Consider the following 25,849-nt stretch of genomic DNA (forward strand, 5'->3'; position numbering starts at 1 on the left):
CACTTCAGGAAACTCACTGATATTAGGGTAGGCTAGCTTACCTTGATCTAGTATTTTATTGATTATCTTATTTAGGCAAATATAGAGCACTATATTATTAAGCAGTAAACCCTTTTTATGAATCTGTGTATTATCAATTGCACAAGCTCTGGCTAGCCATTTGAATTTAAATTGCATCACATTGGGTAAAGATCCCATTATAATGTGCTCTTGAAATAGATTTTATTGTACATCCTTAATTTTATTTGAATACTTTACTCCTGGGATAACTCACAAAAAACTGCTTCAGGGAGGAGTAAAAAAAAAAAACAGTAAAGAAGAGACAATGTCTAGAAACAGGCATTTAAAAGTATCCCTTTCTTCTGTACCTGAAAGGTTTCTTCAGATTAAGTTTTAAGTATTCTGAATGCTAATTTTTATCTATTAACAGGTTCTCAAATCCTTACTATGCTTTCATTTAACAGAGGGTCTTAGGGGAATATTCTTAATTCCTTTATAGAGGAATTCAGTGCTCTTTACAGTTCTTCAAAAAGTATAAATCATACTCCCAAATGAAGAGGAAGGTTTCAGTGGTCTTCATGTCTGATGTGTCCCACTGGAAGTACCCGCAGAATTTATCTCATGAAGCTTAGGTATGCACAGCACCTAGCATGCTGTCGCTGTGCCCTTTCTGCTTCATACCTTTAACGCGTCTGTTCATAGAACAAGCCTGAGTGATTGAGTAATTCTGCTTTGTCCTAGCAGCCTCTTTGATTAAAATCTTAAAGCTAAATTCAGCTTAGAACGTGTTTTGGAGTGCTGCTCTGAGCCAAAATTCAGGTCCAAAATGATATACACATAAAAATATCATATCATCATGTGGTTTGCACATTTGTAAAAACCCTTGTATCCTGATAGACTTACATTGCTTATGCATATTTATCTGAGAATCCAAAGAATTCTATCAGAATGAATACGAAAAACTAATTGGCGAACGCTTCCTGTAAGACTTTCTACTTTCATTCTGAATAATACTTTTTGTCAGTGGTGTTCAATGTGGTTTCTGTGCCAGGAGCTCTTTTTAATTGTAACATTTGAACTAAAATATTCTCATTACATGAATTTCTAGACTGAATACATACAACATCATAGAAATAAAGTACCAAACTTACAATACAGATAAATATTTTTTCTTTGCTAATATGCATTAGCAAAGTGGGAATATGAAGTGTGTGCGATTCATGTCTAGTACAAGGGGATAGTTGAGGTGTTAAAATGCATAACTTGTTCCCATCTGTCTCTCGTACACTCAAGTTTTTATATTGACTTATTTATTTCTAAATGACATTTGTGCAGCTAGATAAATCATAGTCTGATGCCACTCCTTTCTCAGTTTCATTTTAATTGTGAGATCTATGTGTCAGCAGTTAGTATATTGGTGTGAGTGGCCTATTGATTATTGATTTGCAAGCATTGATTGAACTCTCTGGGGACTCTAATCCTTTCTGATTCATTTGAATACCTCTATTCATCTTCAAATCCCTTTCATACCCCAAGTTATGTGTACCTAATGAAAATAGATTGAGATCTGGTGTCTCGTACATTTCTCTCTTTCTTGATTTATTTGTTTTAATTGATATATCTGCTTTTGGGTTTCAGTGCCAGAATTACAACTGACCCCTGTGTCAATGCAGTTTCATTGTTTTCATCTCTGGGACTTAGTGTGAAAGATTTCCAAGATTTTACTGTGAAACCAAGATGCCTTTTGCACTATGTAGAGCAGGTCACCCATTTGATTAGATATAAACCAGCAGGATCCGTCAACACCAGAGTTCAAAATCATCTTGATTGTTGTTTTTGGCAGATTTTGCAGTGTCTCATGCATGGCATGCACTATAAATTATTGCAGAACAAAATGCAAAATGTAGCATATAACCTGGTTTATTTTGCCACATTAGCTGGCAGCACAGTTATGCCAGCTTCTTCCGTTTCTGCTATTTCATAAGCACAATGTATTGCCGTCAAAAGGGATTTGAACATCAGTGTAATCCTCTCATGAGACAAACCTTCAATCTGCGAACGCACTCTTATACAATTAAACTCAATGTTTTAAGTCAGTAATTGGAGTAAGATTGTTTGCTTATGTTCTCTCTGAAACAAAACATGTTTCATAGAGCTGGCCCCTTACAGTTACATCCAGGCACACGAGGGGGCCCTTTTCTTGTGATTAACTGTCCTATGAAAACAATCACTTTTCCTGTCACCAGCTGAACTTTGTAAAAGCTGACACCAGTGATTGGTGAAGGGTTTTACAGCACCTTGCCCAGTGATACTGAGGGATTTGCATGCATTTGAAGAAAGCACCGTGGACTCCTGCTAAACCAAGTGACACGGTGCTTGGATTAAGCCCAGTTGAATTCAACCATCCATGTGATCGCTACATGGGACTGTGTCAGCTCGACGCAAATTTAAAATGACTCCTCCAGGGCAAGTTCTCTTTGTTCCTAAGGGAGGAGTGAACCCTACCTGCTTATCAATAAATGGGCATCAGAAACAGTGTTAGTTTCCCAGTCCAGGAGCTTCGCAAGCAGGAGAAATCTGGTGTTTGCTAGAGAAGGAAACAGCTGGGATTCACTACTCACAGTTTAACAGTATGTAGGGAATAAACATAAGGATGGACTAAAACATTAAAAAATACATCTGTGTATTTTTTTTAATCCTGTAGGCATGCTTTGTGGAATAATGCGGTGTTTAAATGCTGATCGATTTTGGAATTAAAAAGTTAGTTTGTTAAGATTTACAGTGGGGAGTTCAATGCTTGAGCTCTTTATCAGCCGTGCAAATGGCTGGTTATGTGCTGTCCAACAGAGGTACGATTGAGGGATCGATAGCCGCGTGATTTACTAACTGGAGTACAGGTAATCAATAAGTATAAAAGTAAATGAAATATGCATTACTGGGATTTTATTATAGAGAGGGATAGCAGGGAGAGAATAACGGTCAAGCCATTTATTTTTATAACTATTGATTATACAACATAGAGACTCTACTCCCCCCCTCCCTCCCCCTTCACCCTCATCCTCTGATTTACGGGTTTTGAGGTCGCAGAAAACGTAGCTTGTTAAAAGCACAGCATGTCACAAGCCACATCTTTCTGTGTTTGGGAAGGGGCTTTGTATTACTGTTCAGACTGACCCACTTACAGGCCTTAGAGGCAGGCTTCACCTTAATTTATTTTTGTAAATATGTCATTTTTTTTAAAATGTTTATTTGCCTTATTTGAACATTTATATTGGCTGAGAAGCTAGGATAGAAAAGGCTTGTGACAGATCCACATTTCAAGACAGATGGCACTGTACATTGATATAAGTAAAAAAGGGGCTTTTTTCAGCTAAATTTAAGGACCAGACATTATAAAGTTTCAAATCTTTTACTATACAAATCAAGAGAAAATCACTAATAATCACTCATAACTGCAACAGATTCACTAATGTACTATCAGGAAATTAATATTTTTTGTAGCAGCTGCACTGACATTTTATTGAACAGACATGACGTCGGTAAATTTATTATGCTGATTAACATTTGTCAACAACAGGGGAGCTGTGACAGTTGCAGCTTAGTAGCGCGTGTGACCACTGTTGGGAGCAGTACTACTGCACATCCATGTTGCATGTTTTGCATCAGGTTGCAGATGCTATCTTGGTTGAATCTCTTACATTCCTCTCTTCTCATAGAGCCTGGACAAGCATGTGCTCGTTCACTGGTCTGTGGGCACTGGACACTACCTTGTCCCAGTCCGTCCCACAAATGTTCAGTCATCCCAAGTCTAACAAGTAGGGTATTCTAAGCATAAATGTCACATTCCCGTCTCTCCAGAGAACCGTCGCTATTCAAACAACATGAGGTCATGCAATGTCTTCCTCTTGACAAGATTCCAGCATGAGTCCACAGGAAGAGCAGCAAGTGTTGTCCCAGGATTGGGTAAATGTAGCATCATACAATTAGGTTGCCTTCAGTCACTGCCAGTGGAGTTCTGTAGTGACTTCACTCTCCAGCCCAAACCAAGCCTCTTGGACCTCCCCAACAATTGGTCTCTTGTACACTGGAATTAGTGTGCCATTCTGGTCATTTGCCCCATGCTCACTGGCACCTGTTATAAACTTGATTCCTCACTAAAGTCTTGACTCCATTGCAGTGTACCAGTGGCTCTTGTTGAGCAGGGCATGTTAGTTTCCTTCTGTGTTATTTTCTTCTTCTGATTTTCCCTTTGCTTGACATTCAGCAGGTTCAATCCCCTCGTCACATACACTAAATCATCTCACACTAATGTGGTGATTTACTGTATGCTTGTAGTGTTTATACAGCAGCCAAAGTCCCTTGATTGTGTCACTGTAAGTCAGGAATGATAATATTAAAATAAAATAATGCCATAAATATTTAATCAATATCCATGTACACTTTTTTGTTTAAAAATAAAGGTGGGATACTCAGTTTCTTTAGGGACTTAAGATATAATTAGCTATTTAAGATATTTTAACTACATTATTTTTAGACTGTTTTTGGTCCACTTCCTGAAATAACTTTCTTCCAAGATCATTACGTTCTTCCCAGAAAAAGTAGAGGAAATGTATAATGTTACACAGAGGTAATGGAAATAATTAGATTTTTTTATTTTGAAATCAAATTTTTGTTCCTTTTTCTTTTCCAGTTGTGCAGTGTATAATAAGGGTCTCATGAATTGCATGCATAATGCCCATTTTGTTCTTCCAAATTCGGGTTACAGTACTGCATTGCTAATGAACGGATCAGAGGATGAGCTCGGTGTGCTCTGTTGGAGAGAGCAGCCCTTGTGAGTGTGAGTGTGCGCCCACAGTCAATTCATCAGTCACACCATGTGCATGTAGTCGGTAGTCAATCCCTCTGCTTCACTGGCAGTCATAGTCAAAGAAAACCTTGACCTTAAGTTTACAACATAGTAATCAAGGGTCTGAGACAGCTTCCCTCCACACCAACTTACGGCATGTAACCTGCAGGTCAAAGGAAAAGGTAATTTGTCCACCTGTGCCTGGAGGTGACAGAGACACATGACTTCCACACCTCCTTTTGCTGTGTGATATTTCTGTTAATATGAGGAAGCTAAATCATCAGCGCTCACTGTTTCCTATTTCCCTCAGCCCCCTCAGCCTTTCCATGTCAGACTAACAGGCCTGTTTTGAGTTGATCGTGCTTATGGGTTATTTCATGCCATATGCAAATCAACAGCTTGGAGTCAGAGAATGCAATATTTCTCCCTCTTTTGAGCCAGCCGTAGGCCTACCATCACTGCTGGCTGCTGAGAACTCATGATTTAAATGTCTGCTCGTCTTCGATTCAAGAGTTAAATATTCTTTAATGTTTTTTTTTAACAGACAGACAAGTGTGCACTTGGGATTACTTTGTACTGGAGACATCAAGAGAAGGAGAAAGACTACTGCTGTGCCCAGTTCAGCAGCAGGTACAGGATCACTTCCCAGACGGACACCAGTTGTGCCTAGAAGCAAAACTCAGATTAAGAAAGAAGCTTTGCTATTTGTTCTATTAAGTCACAACAGGCGTCTTTAGTGTCATTAGTAGAAAACCCCCCAAAAAAATGTAAATATGAGGGGTGACATTTTTCTAAAGCTGCAAGTTTCATTTTTAATGTAATATATTTGTGAAAAATAAAGCTCCCTAGGCTGTCTTCTTGCAGTTTTTCTATCCTGGCAGAATAACTAAATTAGAAGTAATTGTCCTGTGGTTTGTGTTATTTTTTTTTCTGAAGTTTTTTTTTTAAATGCCTTTTTTTTCTTAAATCACTTCAGTTTGGTCTGTTGATTTATTGGCCAATGCTGTCCACGGACCAAAGGTGATGGGAATAAAAGCCAACTACAGTTTCAGCACAACTGTGAGGCGTTTCAAGGAAGCATAAAGAAAAACAACTTTTATTGAAGATGCCACATAACTGCAGTCCTTTTGTCTGTTTGGGATGACACTGCTGTTGTTTTTCATTAGGCTGATGGTTCCTCTCGACGTCTTTGCAGGATTGAAATTTGAATTGGTTTGTCCAGCTCATTGCTAAAAGTCTCTGTGTCTTTGCTGTTTCTCCACTGTTGTTTGTCATTTAAATAACAAATGCTTGCAGTTACCTGATTTAGTGCAGGGTGCTGGCCTCTGATGTATATTAATACCACAGCGCAGTGCACTGTACGGAGGTTCATCATTCATTTGGATAAAAGAGGTGGAATTTAAAAACAGCCTATGTTTTACTGGGATACAGATCGCATTCATTTATTGTACTGAGTGATGGAACAGCCCATAACTCCGTCCTTCACCTCTGCATGCCACACAGGTTCTAATAAAACTAAAAAAAGAACCGTTAGTGGTCCCTTAAAATCATGATTCTTGGTGGCGAAAATACTGAACAGATGACAGAGTTCCAGCCTTCCAGAATGTAAACAAGCCTTACCTTCATGTGTGTATTGTTCAAGGCATAAAAATACAATTCAGAAGCGCGTAGATCTCTACCAGTACTGCTTGCTTTGTCCTCTTTTTGTTTAAATTACATTTTTTTCCCACTTTTGGTTGTTTTGTTTTTTGGTTTGTCAAGCTTGGCTGTAGATTTGTCACGTGTGTGGCGTTAGTAAATGTCCCTGTTGTACAACTTGCAACTGCTTTGGATGAATCTCACTCTTGTTCAGTTAGATTATCTTTGCCTTCTGAAGGCTTTGCCTTCTGATTTAATGCTTCAGTGACTTCAAGGTAATTTGCATTCCACAAAAAATATGCCACATGATGCTTAACATGTAATATTAAGTCCTGTCTATTACTTGTTTGTGGGAAGAATTACTCGTACCTTGCTATGGTTTTCAGTAATCGTCACATTCATTCTTCTGCGATTGAAAGGAGCAAATTGTGCCTTTGACTGTTGTGAATTCTACTATTTCAAGTGCTTGAGCTGCTTTATGTTTTTCGTTGTTTTTCTCCCTTGGCCATCATGAGAGCTGTAATAAAACGTGAAAATCCCTTGGTTATTCTCAAGTGGGCATTGTGTGAGGCAGACAGGTAGTGTCCCTGAGGAGCGCTCTTGGCTACCCTAGAACTGTACCCAGCTGTTGTTTAGTCTTGTTCCTTTACCCCATTAGCACTTGCCAGACAGAAGTGAACTATTGGTGTTGAAGTGGGCTGTGAAGAACTTATCAATTCCTCCGTCTGTTTATATTAGCAGCCTTCTCAGCTGTGCTGGATTAAATTGGCCACACAGCGCGAGTTTAACTGGAATTTCCTACTATTAACCCCCCTTGCAGCAGTTGCTCTGTATCTTTCTCTTTTCTGATTTCTAAACTGGGAGGAAAGTAAACTCTGGCATACTTCTTAATTTGAGCTTCCACCTTTAAACAACTGAAGCTGTGGTTTATTGCACAGAGGCTTTGCATGAAGCATTTCTTTTTTAAATGAACAAAATCTGATATCTGAGTCTCATACTTTTATTGGTGCTTGTGAAAACCAAATCTAACTTGGGGATGGGCCATCTGCCATGACATCAACATGTCGTGGTGCTTACCCTGAGTATAAAAGTGACAACATTTATGACTAGGGTATCAATTTTTGGACATTTTGATGTTGATGCCTGAATGGGTTTATAGGATCATTACAGTTAATCATTTTGTTAGTACAACTAATTTAGGATAAGGCATTTCTTTCTCCGGTATTGTTGTGATTATGTAGCATCCTGTATGTAAACCCTGTTTGTGTATTGTTTTCCTCATTTTTCTCATTAGAAGAGCATGTGCTGTGAAAATTCAGGGGTAAATGCTTCGAGCAAGATTTCCATTTGTTATTTTCAAACGGATTTCTTGTTCTTTTTCAGAAGCTCCTCCTCCAGCAGGAGATTTTGGTAGATTCGTTTTAAGAAACGCTCTACCTTTGCTTTGCTACGGTGGCCAGGTTGCTGACAGATCGCCTGTGTCTGGTCCTCTTGGTTTTCCCCCAGTGGGCCAGCCCTCTCTCATTATCCCAGGCGCCAACTTGAGGGCCACATGGCAGCACAAGACGAATAACGGCACATTTCAGCAATCAGTTCTGCTGACAGAACTGCAGCCCACCGCAGAATTTCACCCTCTCTGGCTCCCTCTGATTGTCCTTCAAAATCCACAGCCTCTGCAAACGGAACTCTGGAAAAGTTTTAGGAAAGGGGCGTGGGGACACATGCAGCTTGTTAATAAAGCCCAGGGAACTTTGGGTTTTTTCGCATTCCATTTCCAAGAGCCACAGTGGAGAGGGCTGTCACCTTATCATGGTAGTAGTTGCCTTATCAGGTTGATCTTTCCCGACATCTAAACTAGAAAGAAAATAAATTCTTCTGTCCTTCTTAATTTGAGCCTCCTCCTTCAAACACTTGCAACTCCCTCATCAAATTTTTAATTTCTGGTTCCCCTCCTTATAATGGTAATTGACCCCAACACGAAGACTAGGACAGAAGTCAAACAGACCAGGGCCTGCCACCTCTTAATCATTATTGAATAAAGCAAAAAGTATGTGACTACTAATTGAAATTATTCTGTAATACTGTTGTTTTTAGTCGTATTATAGTATTGTATACTTATAAATGTTTAATGATTCTATTAATTTAAATATGTTGTCTTCCTGTATCAAAACTTAAGGCTTAAGAACACTAAGAACATTGTATATTGGTTGTGGGGAGGGCAGGAAGACAGAGCTTTCTTTCAGGATGTGATTAGTAATTATTTTTTTAATTTTTGCTTGAAAACCTTAGGAATCTAATTATCTATAGATAGTGGTGTACAGGTCATGAGGAGACAGGGTAACATTCCTAACATGGAAGTGTTTAACCTGATATAATTAAGTTTATGTTTAAAATGACCATCACACATCAGTCCCTCAAGAAATATTACTCAGTTATTCCCCCTCCTTAAACAGTTTATATGGTAGCTCATCTGGAAAGAAGAACATGTAGGTATAATGGAGAATGCAAGAGGGACCAGTATTAGGTATTCATGGATTTGTAAGCTGCCTGAAACACAAAATTGCAGTGTTTAAGTTTTTAATGGAAATACATTAGGAAGAAAAAGATATATTAGGAGACATATTTGATGATTATTTGTATTGCTATTAAAATTATGAAAAAACCTTTAACAAGTAGATTTGGAGTAACTTTGCAGTTATGTAATTTTGTCGATCTTACAAGGAGCGCCTTTTTGGTTTGGTGACTTTTTAAGAGCAAGCAGTTGCTATGAATTATTGGAGTGAATATTAATGATCTATAACGCAGCATGTCTCTTTCACTTGTCAGCTACGCCATGCTGATGAGCCCTAATAAGGGCAGAACAGCTGTGTTTGGCTTCTGACATTGACTTAATACCGTATATAAAAAGTGGAATACGTTTTGTTGCACAGTTTTGCCCCCTAGCTATGGAGTGCTGAGTGCTAATGTTGTTTTCTGCAATATAAACATATTTCTCCCTCCTTTGTAGCGTGCATACCATTCCATGAGGATACTCTGGGAGAGGTGATAGAGGGCTCTCAGAGTGACACCCGTTCCTTAGGCAAGGGGTCGACAGGGGGAGGAGGACCTGTGGTACCCGAGAAGCAGGATTTCATCAAGCCGGAGAGCTTCTTTGACTCGCAGAAGGAGCAGGAAGAAGACTGAAACTAATACTCCAGTTCTCGGATATTTTCTGAAGGCGCGCTGGAACAGGTGCACCAACTCTAACTTCAGTTGCCAGTAAATGAGGGGAAAAAAGAGGCTGGAAATGTTTTACTGGGCTTTAAATTAAGTATGGGAAAAACGGAAGAGTAAAATTAAGAAACCCAGGGAATTAAATTGCAACTCTTCATAGATGGTGCTGAAACAGATTTTCTGTGCAGTGCTTAGAAAAAAAATGTTAATGCAATCAGGCCTAATCACTTCACAGTCATTCTTTTAAACAGGACGTTTTAGAGGGCTGCTAAGCAAGTCTGTCTTTTGTTTTTGTGACTCAGGATTCAAAATGTTTGAGACAGCCTTGAAGCCTCCCTAATAATCCTTCTTTGAACATTACACATCTGTCAGCAGGGATATTTGAATCATTTTTAAGAGCTGTACATTAAATAAACAGGAATCCAACACAATGGCAAACGTAACTGATAACATCAGAAACCTTCAATGCTTCATGCCCTTTTAACTTATAGTCACAGCCTCAAAAAATGAGCTGTCCCAAAGAAAATATTTATCTGGGGGGGGGGGTTCAGTATTAGCATTGATTTGAAAATGAATACATTGTAGAACTACTCGTTAGCACAATAAAAGCACTTTGTGTTTTTGGACCCTTAGGGGTATTCCTTTTGCTCAGTATACCTATTTTAATTTCAAACACTAAGGCAAATTAGAGTAAATACTTAAAATATATTTCCGGCATTAGAGATGGCATCACTGTTTGGTGGCTTCAGATGTGTTACACACAAAGCTTTTGCTGTCTTTACCATTTAATTTTCATTTTGTCCCTTTGGGTGTAATTCTGTAGAGTGGTGACAGTACTGCAGTAAGAAACTGTATTCTAAAGTCACTGGATTCTACACTGACATCACAGTCAGCCCTAGCACCCACCTGGACCTTATATGGATGTCTCTTGTGTAGATAAAGAAGGGATATTTTTATGTTACTGACCATTCAGAAAAATAACATTGCGCATATCACAGAGATTTTTTGCTTCCACTTCTGTCACTTATCCCATGACCGCTATCCCTGCAGAAGAAGAGGAGCAGGCAATTGTTCCAGAGACTCAAGGAGGGAAGGGTAGACAATCGCAGCAAGCAGGGAGATGCATGGTAACGTGTGGAAAGGTTGAAAAAGAGTGGCGGGTGCTTCAATGTCTCATCTTCTGAAGGCGAGACTGTTTTTGTTTAACATGCACGCATAAAATATTGGCAAAACCATATTCATAGGCAATTCAGAAACACGTTATTTATGCAGATATGTCTTGTCCAAACGTTTCTGTCAACATTGATACAATTGAATGGTAATCATGTTCTAGTCAGTCGGTAGTTTGTTGGTTTGCCTGACTTAAGTATGCTACTACTTGTTATGCATGACAATGCCAAGCGTTGTGACAAGAATTTTGGAACAAGATTTATTCAGTGATTTAGGGATTGTTGTGCTGTTTCCAGGACCAAAAGATTCTGGATCGGTTGTCCTTCTGTTGTTAACTTGATCACAATTTCCAAACTTGGTTCAACCAGAACAACTCCTGGATTACAATTCCAGAGGAGACACTGGACCACATGATACTGTATCCATATATTTTTTGATAGTTATTGCAAAAATGAGGAAACGGGGATTCATCAATCTACTAACGCAGTTACTAAACAAATATGTCCAAGTTATGACTTTATTTTAGAAGAACTTTCAATGGAGACAATTGCCATTGTAAATGTTTACCATCTTATTTCCTTTTTAAGAGATGAACATCTGGACGTCTTTTGATTTCACAGTTCCTTGCATTAATTCCCAAATCCACCCCACCAATCTGGTTAAAATGTAAGTTTCCCATTTTACGAGCTAAGAGCAAGCAGAGTTTCCTGCCAAGTTTAGTATGCAGGAATCTTGCCTTGTTAATTAACAGTCACGGTTGTGTGATGACTCTATTGGCTCAACACCACCTGCATATTCAGAGGATGGATTTCCAATTGCCAGAATTGTGCAGGAAGTTGGAGAGTGTCACATGGGTGCAGTCAATTGCCCTGTTACAGTTAAGAAATCCAGCAGCCTGATAAAGCTCATATTTTATCCCGTGTAAGGATTACCTGTCAGGGGCAGAAGAGATGTATTGATCTGTTTTCCTTTTTAGAGCAGCAATCACCTGACAAAGGCACCTAGAAGTGCGTGACTGAGTGATGCCCACACCATAACCCACAGCGTAGGTGCTTCAAATGACCCAGAGACAATGAAAGATAATGTAGTCATAAACTCAGCATGAACTTGTGTGAGCCTTGCCTCCACCATTTTTTGAATAGTATTGGTTTGTTCGGTCAGAGGTCACCGAAAAGAGTGTTTTTTTCTTTTAATTGAACAGTGTACTTGGATAACAATAGAACAAAGTGCTCGAAACACTTTTCCTGTGATCAACTTTTTCTGTTGTTGTGCAGCTGTACAGAAAAAAAAGAATGTATCTGTGAAAAAGACCTATTGAATGCCGTCCTTTTTAAAAACAGATTTTTTTCAGGAAGACGGTTTTACCTTTTGATCTATGATAAAAGAACATGTCATAATAAAATATTATTGTACAATATAAGTAAAAGCAAAGCAAAATTTCAATGTCCTATTTCAGTGCTAATATTTGTTATCATAATGAACTTTTTATATATGTATCCTTGCTGACAAATGCTAAAAAATCCACTGCAAACAAATCATGTGTTACTCACTATATGCAGCTATATCAGCCATCTATGTACTAGTGACCAAAGGCTTTACAGTATGTTTATCTCAGCGATAACATATTGATTGTAGTTTGAAACAGTGTACGACTTTCCTTTTGCTTTTAATTGAACTTGGCAGTTTCTGTAAACAAAACCCTTATTGTGTGTCATTTAAAAAAGATGAATGAAGTTAGGGTATGCCCTTGCTGGTCATTCGGTTAATTATGAATTTTAAAATGGAGGTGCTAATATAACAATGTGAACTTATTAAACTTCTAGACAAATTGAACCACCTTTAACTTGTTCTACAGAGAAAACACAGTTGTGTGTGATGAAATGGAGGAAGGTGTGGTGCTCCACAGTCTTTTCAACTATAAAACAGAGTCCATTCAGTATTAAATGTAAGTCTTAAGTATTTAATCCCCATTATAATTCATCAGTGATAAATTCAGTATTAAACTGGAATCCTGGCTGTATTATTCTGTAGTAAAATCAAAAACAGATTGTGCTACACAGACTACCAAGTACTTAGTCAAGGGTGGTGAATACGTCTGCTGTTTAATACTTCGTTAGAGCCAGAGCTGATATCAGGGTTCAAGGGCAGCTATTCTATGCAGTACAAAATTAGCAAAATCATATCTTGTTAGTTATCTTTGTAACTTTAGTAAAGAAAGCATGCATAATTACTATGGTGACTTAAGCTATTAAAAGAATGTCTCCTGCCTGGAATGCTTGCAGTTCATAGTAATCAGTGTTAAATATACAGTAGTACAGTGTTAGCTTGAGTAGAGAACCTGTTAATGTTTTCTAGGTATATGTTAGAATACAGTCACTTACAGACTTGATAACAATGTACAGTAAATTATCGTATAACCCTGATATAGGCTAAATAAAAAACAAACAATTATGATAGAATCCATCTTTTTACTTTGGTTAAGTTTAAAAGAGATTACAAAGACAAAAAAAAATAGCCAACAAAAGATTTTTTTTAAAAAGAATACAGAAAAGGAAGAGGTCTAGATTCGATTATCTTATTATACTGGAACTTTTAATTGACTATTTTCTTACCAAATTAGAGTTACTAGTTTAACAGTACTTCATAGTACCCAGAGTGTTGTGCCTGTAGAATTTTAACACTAAAACTCCCATTTGTATCTCTAGAATATTTATGGAATTGTATTACTTTTGTTTTTGAATGTTAATGTGTGTCCTGGATTAGCTGAAACGGATTGTTGCATAAAAAGCATTCCATCATCCCTGACATGTGGGTATACCTGTTGTATAGTAATAAATGTACAGTAGGTATGAAATATGAGTCTTTGTACAAGATTTATCAAGGATATTTGCAATAATATTTAATTTGGAAACGGATCAATAAAAAATACTAAAATAAAAAAATTAAAAATCGGTAAGCATGAACAACCCAATAGACGTTTATAGTTAGAACCTATGGTCTTCATTTAAAAAAAATAATGAATTAACCCCATTTTTAAAACAGTGTACATCTTGGAAATACCTTGATAAATATGTCCCCTTCCCTTTAAAGTGGCCACATGAAATCTTAGGTTATAAAAAAGCTTTTATGAACGATGATTTTGAAAATAAAAGTTTACGTATGTTCTGCAAGACTGCTATTATTGCAAGTTATTAGCTGGTCTGCAAATGTCCCCTGAATCACTGTATAAAAAAGTTTCATCAAGTTTTTGGACTCCTCAGCAAAAACTGACTAGACCGTGACTTTTAAATATATTTTTTTAAAGTTTAATTCTTTTAAAAACCTTCTGACTGGAAGAAGACTATTTTGTAGAAACCTTGCAGTTAATATATTGTATAATGGATGAAATGTAGAAAATATGTAATCTTTCCTTTACTTATTATACAAAAAAGGAAGCTGATGAAACCACTTACAAAATACCAGAGGCAGAACATTCCATCCACACTGCTGAAAACTCAATAACATAATGCCTGGTAAATATCCTGGTATTGTACAGGTTATTTTTAATTGGCTCTCATGCTTTTGAAATACTACAGTGAACTGGTTTCACAGATCCAACATTTCTTGGCTCAAAGGGCATACGTAATACTTATATGTACTGTACATTTACTGTTAGTATTTTGTCAGCTGAGAATAGAAAAGGGCCACCTGTTCCTGTTCCCTTCAGATTGAAGTTTTCTGTGGCCTTGTTCACTCACAGCGTGCTGATACTGTGCAAGTTGGATTTCAACAAAACACTCAGATGGGAGAAGTATAGGATCATAGGATAGCAAATTCCTTTTACTATCTTCATAAACATATCCACTCCAACTGTGGAAAACAAATCATTTTTAAAGAGTTTTGTTTTTCACATTTTTTAAATACTGTATGCTTGATATTTGCTCTTAATCTGTGGGTTTTAAAAGTTGTATTTTACTTATGAAGTCATGACTTCCCTATCTGGGGGAAAAAGTAAAAACAGTGCAAAGATGTATGATGTCAATAAACATTTTGATCCATAATCTGAGTTCTCTTTTTTCATAAACTGAAGTACAAAGGAAAGAATACTGTATATGCTGATGGTGTTAAAATGACAAGTAATTCAGTTTTCTAATTTTATAATTACAGTTGGAATCAACTATAGAAGACGAGAGATTTGGTTGATATATAGTAAAATAGTAAAACAGTAAAACTCGTATAAAAATTGTTTTGAGCACAGTCACATCTTTTTAAAGTTCCTTATTTTTATACAATTGAGATACTATATTGTGTGATGTTCCAATCGGTAATTCAGTAAGTATTACAATAGTCGTCCTTCTTCATTTTGTCTACTCCTTACTAATAAAATGAGGTTTGTGTTCTGTGCTGTACTTTGGCTGTAAACTGGTAGAAAAATATATTTTTTGCTTGACCAAATATCCCAATGGCACACTATAGTATTACTTTCAGTGTAAAAATTATACTAATTGTTTGAAACGGCAACATGGGTGAAGAAGTTCATTCTGCATATGTGTGAAATACTGTATATCTGCAAAGGAATATCCTTAAAGATGGTCTCTTTCTGATGTGTGTATATTTAGCATATAGACCATTATATGAAATTTGAAGGAATAAACCACAGTTAAGGTCAGTAGCAAGGTGCACAGACTGGCAATGTGCAGGAAACAGTGGACGATCACACCATTTTTCCCACATAAAACTTCAAATTACTGTTCATATGTTGGAGGTGACAAAATGGGAAAAATCCTCTTCCCCAAGCATTAAAATTTGTAGGTGTGTATTCCAGCTGTTCTATTTTCAGATGCTGCTGTCGCCTCTACTGTCAACTGTTCAAATGGGCCTCAGAATTGTCTTATTTGCATTGTCCAAAGCAGAAAATAACTCAGTGGAGACTTAAGCTATAAGTGCTCAGCAGGGACTGAATTTACACTAACTTTCACCCTTGGGCAGTATTTGTACTAGTAAAGATCCAGGTCAAAGCGAAGGAATCTTCCCTGTGTTGTACATAACGTGAAGTGCACCCGCCTCCTTTTACTTCTTGTCTTGGAGGAGACTATAATACTGTACTGTACATCCCAGCATCACACAGGTAGTTCCCTTTCGAAGCACCACCTCCTACTACCAAGCTCATGAAAATTCACGCTTTCTGTATGCGTGCGTCACTTTTTCAGGAAAAAACAAAAATAAAAGCTCATAAAACAAATGAAGCTAGGCAAATTCAAGGGGAAAAAAAATGTTAATGTTACCAGCCTTATAAATTATAACCAGTCTTACAAATTATTGTGCTGATAACGAGTTAATTACATATGGGGAGTTTAGTCAATAGATCCTCTGCAGTTAATCTTGTGGTCCGTGGGTGGGAGAACAGAACCCCCTCTGTAAGTGTTGAGAGCTGAGCAAATCACTCTTTGCGCCAGCAGTCAAGAGCTACAAATCGCATCTCTGGCTGTCTGTCTTTTTTCCCCCCCGAACAGATTGATGGAGAAATGGAAGAAAAATCAATGACTTCCTCTAGTCAGAAGGAGCGAGCTTTGTCATGTTTAAGAGTTTGATGTGCAGTCAGGGACTCGGTCACAAGGCCGGATTCTGCTACAAATCAGTCACTTTTCAGCCACTGTTTCACTAGTGATTCAGAGCAGGGAAATGAGGTTTTAGCCTGATTTACATCTGTGTTTTCTTTTCCCATTTCTTCTGATCCATTCAGTGGCTGCCGCCTACTGCTTCAGGATGGAGGAATGGGTGGTGATAAGTGGGCCCCCTTTGATTTCGACCAAGTTGCAGAAACTTTTCTTTCTCGTCTTTCTTTTCATTTGCATTTTCCCTGACTGGATTCGCCAGCCCGGCTTGGGCACATTGAGGAGCGCGTGCCAGTGCGCTGGGTGGCAGAAAGCATGTGGACCTTGCCCAGTAGGAATCTGGAGACTAGCCTGCAGAAGAGGGGACTCGGCTCAACAGTCTTTCACTCTCTTTCCTGGGGAAGACAGGGATCTGTCCATGAGCTAACTGTATAACAGGCTACAATGCCACTCTTCCTGACATCTTTATGGGCAGATGCTACATCCACTTACTATAAAGGCAAATGGGGGGAAAAAAATCAGTTCCCCAAACCCTGCTCTCTCACACCTGACCAGACTTCTGGGAAGATGGGACTCGAACCCCAGTGCTCCTCTTAAAGTCCATCATTTTAGAACTTTGTCAGTCAGCCTCAGTTTTCTCGTTCATTCGTTGTGAGATAAGCTTTTCTGACATTTTGGTGTTCAGTAAATTCAGTTTGATAAAAAGTCATACAAACGTTGTGATAGCAAACACATCCTTTATCCTTATAAATCTGTCTTATAATCATATACTGGTGATGTACTTGTTTATTTTAATATAAACCTCCAAATAATTCAGTCCTATATCCTCAGATGTGTAATATTTAGTGTGAATGATTTGTGGTGTGTATGACGCGTTCATGCTATTTTATATAAGCTTTTAATGAAGATCTTTCTCACTGCCTGTAAGCATCAGTGTCTGCTCCATTGTTTTCCCTTGCATTAGAACAACAGCATCCCTTTTCATTTTTGTGGCATTTTTAATCAGTGCATTACGAGCCTCCCTGAATGAGGTACGTCCAAAGTTGGGTTTCCTGACAGCCAATAAAAACCTTATAATCTCTGTGATTCAAGCTGCCCATTTTAAAAATACTAACTAGTGCTATCAGTCAGCCTTCTTCCTTTTAATGCCATTTTTTTTATTTAATATATAGCCCATGAAAAATGAGAGACTCACGGCTTGGCGTGTAGATATTTTGTTGCTGATGATGCGAGACGAATTTCCATCACAGCTTTGTTTCCACTTCGTGAGCGGATAATCTTTTACAGCGCACGGGAGAGAGCCGAACCCATCAATCTCTATGGCTTATGGCTGCCGTTCAGTCACATTACCCAACCAGAACACACTCCAAATAGAGAACCCGGGGAATTTGGGAGACTTCATGCCGTGTATGTCATGGGAAGGCATTTCTGCAGTTCCTGCATAGGAATCCTCGCTTGTTCCAGAACTGCTGACATTGTCCCACGGGCAACATCACAGCCCATGTCTCTTGGAAGTTTAGCCATGGCTCTTAGTAGTAAATTGAAGTGCTGAGCTTTTGGTTCACCAGTTAAGTTTTTTTTTTAACTATCATTCTCTTTTTATGTTTTGCCAAATACAAGCACAAGCACTTGGATCGGGTGTGTACGTCAAATGTCTTCTCAGCAGATGTTAGTTTCTGAAGCATGACAGCCCAAAGTGCTCCGCTTACATGTAAGTTTAAATTATTTTATTTGCCGATTTAAAAAACATGCTGTACACGGAGGGGAAAGATAAGATGTGGTAATGACATCGTTGTTTCAAATAATTGTCAACCATCTGCGAAAACAACAAGTTACATGAAAAACAAACCATTTGCTTAGACAGAATTAAAGATGATCACCAGTGTACAATTCCAAAGGTGTGTCTAAATTAAAATGAACCATTAGTAAAATCTGTGTCAAATGTTTGCTGGTCAGAACAAATAAATTCTATTAGACTAAATTTGGTTTTAAGATCAGGCTCAGGTGGGTAGCTGCGTCAGCATGCGTAGGCTGCAAAGGAACAAGTAATAGGTTTATTCCATGCTGAAAAAAAAGAAGAAAGAGAACACAACATTTCGGCCGTGGAGCCTTCTTCAGGTGTGAGAGGGACAGGGCAGTAGGCAAAGGTCAACAATAATATATACTGACTCTTTGCTATGTTCTTCAGGTAAAGCACAGAACTACTTTAAAATGGGTTTGATTATCAACGTATTTATAAAACCCCAGACTATTGTGTCTCTTCACCACAAGGGGCTGTCTGTGGCTCCCACATCATGACTATTGTTGGGAGATCACAGTGATTGACAGTAATGAGAACTGGCAGCATCAATCGAAGGTAAGTAAGGGGCACAATATCAGCTTCTGCTGGAGTTCTGACCCACAAACCACGAGTTTTTGTCTCATGTCTTCGTGATGTCTTCCAACCCACTCTGTCACCTGTGAAACTGTACATGTCAAATGCAGGTGTAGGATTGAACTTTGGGGTGCACAAGCTGAGGCTCCAAGCAATAGGAGGGATATAACTTTGGGGCCCAAGAGCTGACAGCTCTCTACAGAAGGAAAACTGTTGTACTCATAATCTGAGCAGAAAAAAACTCTTTCCTTTCAGAAAGTATAGACAAGTAGAGGTTAGAGCTTTGGACCTGTAACTAGAAGGTTGTGATTTTATATCCTGTTTGGGGCGGTGTTGTTGTACCCTTGAGAAATCTTCTTCATGTAGAGTGTTTCAGTAAGGTGTCTAGCAGTATCAATGGGTGCAAAGGTACATCACTGTAAATAAAAGCGTAAATCAGATTTAATATTAAAACAGTCCCTGTTTTAAATGATAGATATCCTATTTCATTTTGAAGGAGAGCTGTTTTCTACTTGTCATTTTCAAGCCATTTGTGATAGTGTGTTTGTTTGTTTGTTTGTTTGTTTGTTTTTTCCTGATTAAGTGATTGATATATTGTGGTGGATATATCACGATCCCAGCTGAGCCGTGTCTATCAATAATTCTCTGACATATTGAAGACAAAAGCAAAGGGAAGCCCATCGCTGACCTTGGGGTGCAGGAGGGGCTTTTCACTTCTAATTGATCCACAAAAATGCACATGAAGAAGATGTTAGAGCGAAATGAAGTCATAACAGTGAATTGAGACATTTATTAGGTCAGAAGAAAGGCTTTCAGAAACGTTGAAATTGTTTATTGATTTTTTGTTTTGGCTGGCTGCTCAGGAGTAATCGCCTGTGTTGCTGCTCAAAAAAGGCTTGTTTAGCTAGTCTCTGCCAGCCAGGTGAGCATTGCTCCGCATTCCAAACTCTAATCGTTTAATTGCTTAATAAATGACAACTCGACCATTGTGATTAAGTCCTGCAGAGTGGGGTCTCAAGCAGTTGTCTTATAGTGCTCATCTTGTTGACAATGATGTATAAATACTGAAACAGCTGTGTGTGGCTTCATAGTATGAACGAGCAAATAGGTACTTTCTCCTCTCTTTTTGATACCTTGAATTCTTGTTCAAAATCTTTTCTGTGAGGCTCCTCAACAATAGCTCATTCATACTGCGATGCAGATTGAGTCTGATAGTCATCTGTGACAGGGGCTCCTCAAATCCGCAGCCTACAGCTGGCAAAAGGCACTGTGATTGGGAGTTTTTGGAAAGGAATATCCAGGAATATCCCTTCCTCGCAATGCTGATCTCCCCACCTTGCCTGTCAGCTGCGAACTTGCCAGTCTCTCATTTAGCCCATCACTCTTTTTCAGCAGCTTCCTGCGACGGCTGACTAAGAGCTTTCCTCGGGGAAGTGCCTCGCATTGGCCCATCAGGAGTTTGGTACCTGTGAAATGTGTTGGTTGTAGATTTCGGTGTTAAAGTCAAGTTGATTGACAGTTGATTGTCTGTGGGTATATAAGGGAGTATAACTGATGATTCCAAAGACAGAAAGACACAGAAGAAAGGACCGGGAGAGACCGGGCTCCTGCCATAGTGATTTAAGTCTTAGTCTGACAAAACCGTTTGCTGTATCACCCAAAGCCTTCTCTTAAAAAGAGCCAATGAAAACTCAGGTGGACAATTTGCCACGTGGTTTCCACCTTTTTTTCTAACTTTTTGCATCCTGCCACATACAAGACAGCAGGAGATACTTCTCCATTGTAAACTAATATCTTGTGTGAATCGAAGAGCGTTATAAAATCTTTCTCCATGATTACATGTTCATCACAGGCAGTTGGTTTCCAGTCAGTTACCAGGCATCCCAGCAGCTTCAAGACAGTTTCTCAAATAAATGTCTACTGATACTTGTAACACTGTGATGATCTCTCTTCTTCGTTAATCAGCTATCAGCTCAGTGCGTGGTTCTTATCAGATAGACGATACGGTTTTCCGTATTTGATTCCTCTTTTATCCTGCAGGATCTGGACCTGCTGCAAGGTTTGTGACTGCCTTAAAATAAGGCTGAATTGTCTGCCGGTGGTGATCTGGATAAATAAAACAGTAAGCAATGTGGATGGGGAATTGTCATAGTAAACGACAAACACTTCACCAGACCCTCTGTCATGGGTTCACTGATACCCCAGCTGGGATGTTGTTTCAAATAATAAGCTATCTTTTAACAAAATTAGAGGGCAGTCTGAATACAAGGGGAGTGATATAAAGCAGAGGAAGTCTGAATGCAGTGCTCACAAGTTTGACAGCCTCTAGTCCACGGGACACTGATGAATGTGCTGAAATCTGTTGGGTAGCCTCGGCCAGAGTTCATGCGCATGTGATATTAATCTCAGTATAGTTTATTAGATGGAGCAGTGAGCTGTAACTGACTGCATTGTCCACTGATGGACTGAACCCAATGCAGGCTCCGGTCAGCCACCTGACAATACAATCAATAACCACACACTCATTATTGGAGGGAGAGTGACAGTCCCCATTCTGCAAAAAGCTCTGGTTACAGGAATTTTTTAATATAGATGTGGTACTGGTAGGTTTTTAGTTTACAGTATTCAGAAAAAAGCGTGGTCATGCTTACAATGAGCTGATCTGTGCTGAAAGCATATAAATGGTAGTGCCCTTTGCCTTGCCCATAAAATATAATAAAAGGGAATTATAAATCCTTCCAATTAGCTGTGTCCATCAGTTTCTTTAATTGGATTGTCTGCGGTTCATTTATAGATGACCTTGCTTGTCAAAGTAGGAAAAAATGCTAAGGTTGAGATTTGGGTAAGGCGATCACAAGACTGCATATACAGTACAGTGTCTCATTTGCTTGACTGTTCTGTGAAGAAATGACCACTGTACTGTAAAGAGTTTTGTTAAAAAAAGACCTTTTGTCTTATAGGCTTATCTCTTGCCATATGCTCAGAGGTTCAATTTGTGTCATTTATGAATGAAACTTTGAATCTTAATTGATTTTTGGCTGTATCATTAGACTTTTCCTGATAACTCCGATTACATTGTTGTGTCATTGTATCATCCTTATGTTTAATTCGAAGTATAAGTAAAATAGGATTTCACCCAGCATTTTGAATGTTTGAATCTCTTCAGTGCAAAACATATTTCTGATTAACTCTGTTCTACACAATTAATTTTAGCAGAGGAAGGAGAAAGTCACAGAGAACAGAGAGAGAACTGATATTTGTATTTTAGAATAATTCTTCTAAAAATGTGACAGCATGACTATTTTTGCTTATGTCAGCTGTTTTTTTTTTACTGCAAGTGAAGACAGATTTTCAGAAAGTACAAATTGCATTTCAAATTTATAATGACAATTTTACACTTGTACTGCAGGTTAAACGAGTTGATTACCATGCTTTTTTAACACTCTCCATGATCTTAAATTATCTGTTCTTCATACACCTCCATCTCCACCTTTCTTCTCATGCACAGTTTCTCATTGCTTGTCAGTGGCACACCTCTTCCTGACACAAATTTTCTGTTAGCCAATAAACTGTGGGCATCTTGTCCTTACAGCCCATGGACCAAATAAAACATTCCTTGTCTGCTTTTAAATGAAATATCAGGTTATGTTGTGAATAGAGAGCATTATTTTCTGTTTCAGGCTAGCCTAGAGAGTAAAAGCGAGCCTGTTTAATTTGTTCCACAGAGCCTGCACTCCCTCTCATCTATCTTCATCAGGATTAAGAGGGAGTCACATTTAACTGGGCAATTGTAAGAGGAGTTAAGTCTTTCCCTGGTATGTTGAGAGTTGCCACTACTTATTTCCTTCCCACAAGCTTCTCCAGAGATAATTCCATCGTCAGCCTTTGAACGCAGATAAGGAAGTAAAAAGAGGATCCCTGAAATGGTCTCTCCTTTTGTTCCTTGTTTGAGGAGAGGAAGAGAGAGGGAGGGAGTAGAGAATGGAGGAGTTACACAAATTGTGCACCTGCAATCAACCAGGAAGCTCATGCGAGGGTCCTTCTGGGAATTCAGAAATTTTCATGTCATGTCATGTGTGTCATGCTTCATAGCTCAGACACAGAAAGCTTTTTCCCAGAATGAATCCAATACTCTAGTTTCGAAAACAGAGTGGAATCCATTCAGACAAAGAGGATGTAGGATTTTACTGAGTTCTTGAGCACAGACTGAGTGTCTCAAATGTAATCATGACCTGACTGCACAGTGCAGTATTGGGACCAGTGGAGCAGCACTGTTAATTATTATTTAAATGTGTGTTTAACAAACCTGAAATGTATTTTGTTATGTTTTAAAGATACAGCCATTTGTTACTCTTCATGTAATAAAAAGTCCAATTTGAAGTACAAGGGCTAGGAAAAAAATGGTAAATTTTACTTTCATAAAGAGATGTGCTGCTTTCAGTGTGCTCTCTTACTACTCAAAGTAAGGCAGGCAGCTCAGGAAACAAGTGACTGGTACAGATTAGGGCTTGTTTTTTCATTGATATGTTTAACATGAAATTACTGTATATTAAATCCACTAATAGTAATTGCTACAGTAAAACTGATATTTTATATAACAGAGGCAATATTTCTTAGATTATTTTAATGTGGGTTTATTGTGCTACTACACAAACTAACATTTGACGCATGCATTTAAAAATGAAATTCAGTAAATGGCCCTATATGTTATTATCTGTCTAAGCTTTGAATATTGCTAGCTTTTTTTCTTGTGGCAAATGGTGGAGAGGGGGATTAATTTGTGCTAAATGTCTCACAAAGTTTTCTTTGTTTAGGAACAGCACGTGTTTCCCTGTACCTGCCAGGTGTTTCGGCCATAAAAATACCCCTCGCTATGGCTGGCTGTGTGATGACAGGCTCAGGTCTCCTATCAAAGGCTTCATTCAGGCTGGGCCTCGGCGAGGACAGAGGCCTACAGTGTTAGGCCTCGAAATGTGACACCCTTTCGCACTCAGCCACATGGCCTGCTCGGGGGCTGCTGACAGCACCACGAAAGCAAATCCGTCACAGTGCTCAGAGGCCTGCTTTCCATCCCTGCCATTGGAACAGGAGGAAGAGAACGGAACGCAGCAGGCCCGTGACCTCAGAGAAGCAGCAGATAAGGAACGGAGATAGCGTAACTTCAAACACCCAGCGGATACAAGAAGGAGCAGGTGTGGAGGGAACGAGGGGGACATACAGAGTGAAAACCCGAATGAAAAAACAGAGACCTGGGGCTGAGCGGGCCCAAACCGCTTCACTGGGTTGACTTGACTCTAGACTGCGAGTAAAAAGTCCAGCTCCGATCTTCCTTTGAGAGGCAGTTGAGAAGAAGTGCATTATTTAAGATCTGAAAAGTTGTCTGTGTAAGACCTGCTGCGTTTTGACGTAGAGGAAATTTTGGGAGATGAAATTGAACTGAGCTGTATGATGCCAAGCAGAACACAAAGAACAATTTTTTTTAAATTCTACTACTTTTTTTGGAAAAAGAACAGACATTTTGTTAATGTGGCTAAATGGTGCTAATGTGAATTCACATTAGCCAAATCTGTTTACCTTTGATACTTTATGCGGCATATGTAGTATTTAATCCTAATGAGAATTTATTTTTATGTTCGTTATGTAATGCAAATGAATAGGGTAACATGTAACCTAAACTAATTGAATGGATTATTGATGTCCTGCACAGAGGGCAGTAGAAACAGCCAGCACTTCTAACGTTTTTGTTCTTTGTGATATATTTCACAAGAGCTCACCTGTCTCAATCACTTGTTCAATTACAACCTGCTCTCTCCTCCAAATGTATTATCTTGCATGCTTCAGTATACAGTATAAGAACATAACAAATTTTAAGAATCAGTGGAAGGCATATAGTATATTTCATATTTAAGCCATATAGCTTATAGTAGCTAATAGATCGGAGGATCTTATTCAGCTGTTTTTTCGAATGAAGGTTTGATATCATTGGACAATATGGCTGTGTAGCTTTCTCCAGACTCCCACACCCCTTTGTGTACATCTGGGGTCTTAAACGCAGTTCCTGGAGGGCCTTGTGTCTCCTGAGTCACATGCTCTCTGGTCCAGTTAGCACTACAGAAACCAGGGTGAGCTCTGGCCCAGTGAGCTGCTGGATGCTGGGGTGCATTTTATCATTTGTTTAACCTACTGGATAGGAAAAAAATCAGAGCGCTGTTTGCTTTCTGGAAATCCTCAGCCCTCCAGCCTCTGACTGCTTCTTCCAATTCAGGGTTGCAGGGGAACCGGAGCCTATCCCAGCAGGCAACAGCCACAAGGCAGGGTCTACCCTGGATGGGACACCAGTCGAAAGCAGGTCAGAGAGACACAAATACAGTCACATGCACACCAGGGCCAAATTTCCCAGACGCCAATTAACATACCAGTATGTTTTTGGACTGATCCTCAGCACTCATTTATTTTAAAGTGATGCTGTGCATAAACATGAGAATATTATAATTTGCGTCATAAACTAATCACTTGAAAGGGTCTGATATGGACTGAGCTAGGATAGAGGAAGAAATGCAGACAGTATAAAGAAGAGCATATTACATTTCATTTGCTTCAAAGCAGATTTATGAACTCAGTGGCCCATATATCCAAATCATTTCCCTCTTGCTGCTAACTGATAAGAAACTTTAGCTATTTCTATGAATCCTATTTCATTGGAAAAAATGAAAACACTATAAAAAGGTGCCGAAATTAGCATAAACTAGGTCTCTTCTTGGATACAGTAGTCATCAAAGAACTCAAATAAGCATCACCTGTCTAACAATAAAGAACGCACCTCATTAATCACTTCTTGTAAACACTGGACAGGCTATTCCATTGCCTGCCATTGGGCCTCAGCTGGTGTGTTTATAGAGAGAAGATGCACTATGGTTGCAAATCAGATAAAACTAATTTCTTTTAAAACATGTATACTACTCTTCATCTGCTTTGCAGGGAAATGTTTCAGAGGATATAATTCAGGAACTACAG

The 25,849-nt window shown here is 38.7% G+C and overlaps 1 protein-coding gene across 4 annotated transcripts in view; it reads left to right on the top strand.

Moving 5' to 3' along the window:
- The window catches only part of LOC148653211 (G patch domain-containing protein 2-like), a 29,181-nt gene extending 14,274 nt beyond the window's left edge, over nt 1–14,907 (top strand). The window contains exons 9-11 of one of the 4 annotated variants that reach the window (XM_088647937.1): nt 5,391–5,476; nt 9,492–9,715; nt 10,748–14,907. In XM_088647937.1, coding sequence (XP_088504063.1) covers nt 5,391–5,476; nt 9,492–9,667 — 262 coding nt within the window. In that variant the 3' untranslated portion in view covers nt 9,668–9,715; nt 10,748–14,907. The other 3 variants (XM_088647936.1, XM_088647938.1, XM_088647939.1) reach the window with 3 other exon arrangements.
- Nucleotides 14,908–25,849: the final 10,942 nt, after the last annotated feature.

The sequence above is a fragment of the Lepisosteus platostomus genome, chromosome 10, assembly GCF_059453375.1.
Source record: "Lepisosteus platostomus isolate fLepPlt1 chromosome 10, fLepPlt1.hap1, whole genome shotgun sequence".
Lineage (NCBI taxonomy): Eukaryota > Metazoa > Chordata > Actinopteri > Semionotiformes > Lepisosteidae > Lepisosteus > Lepisosteus platostomus.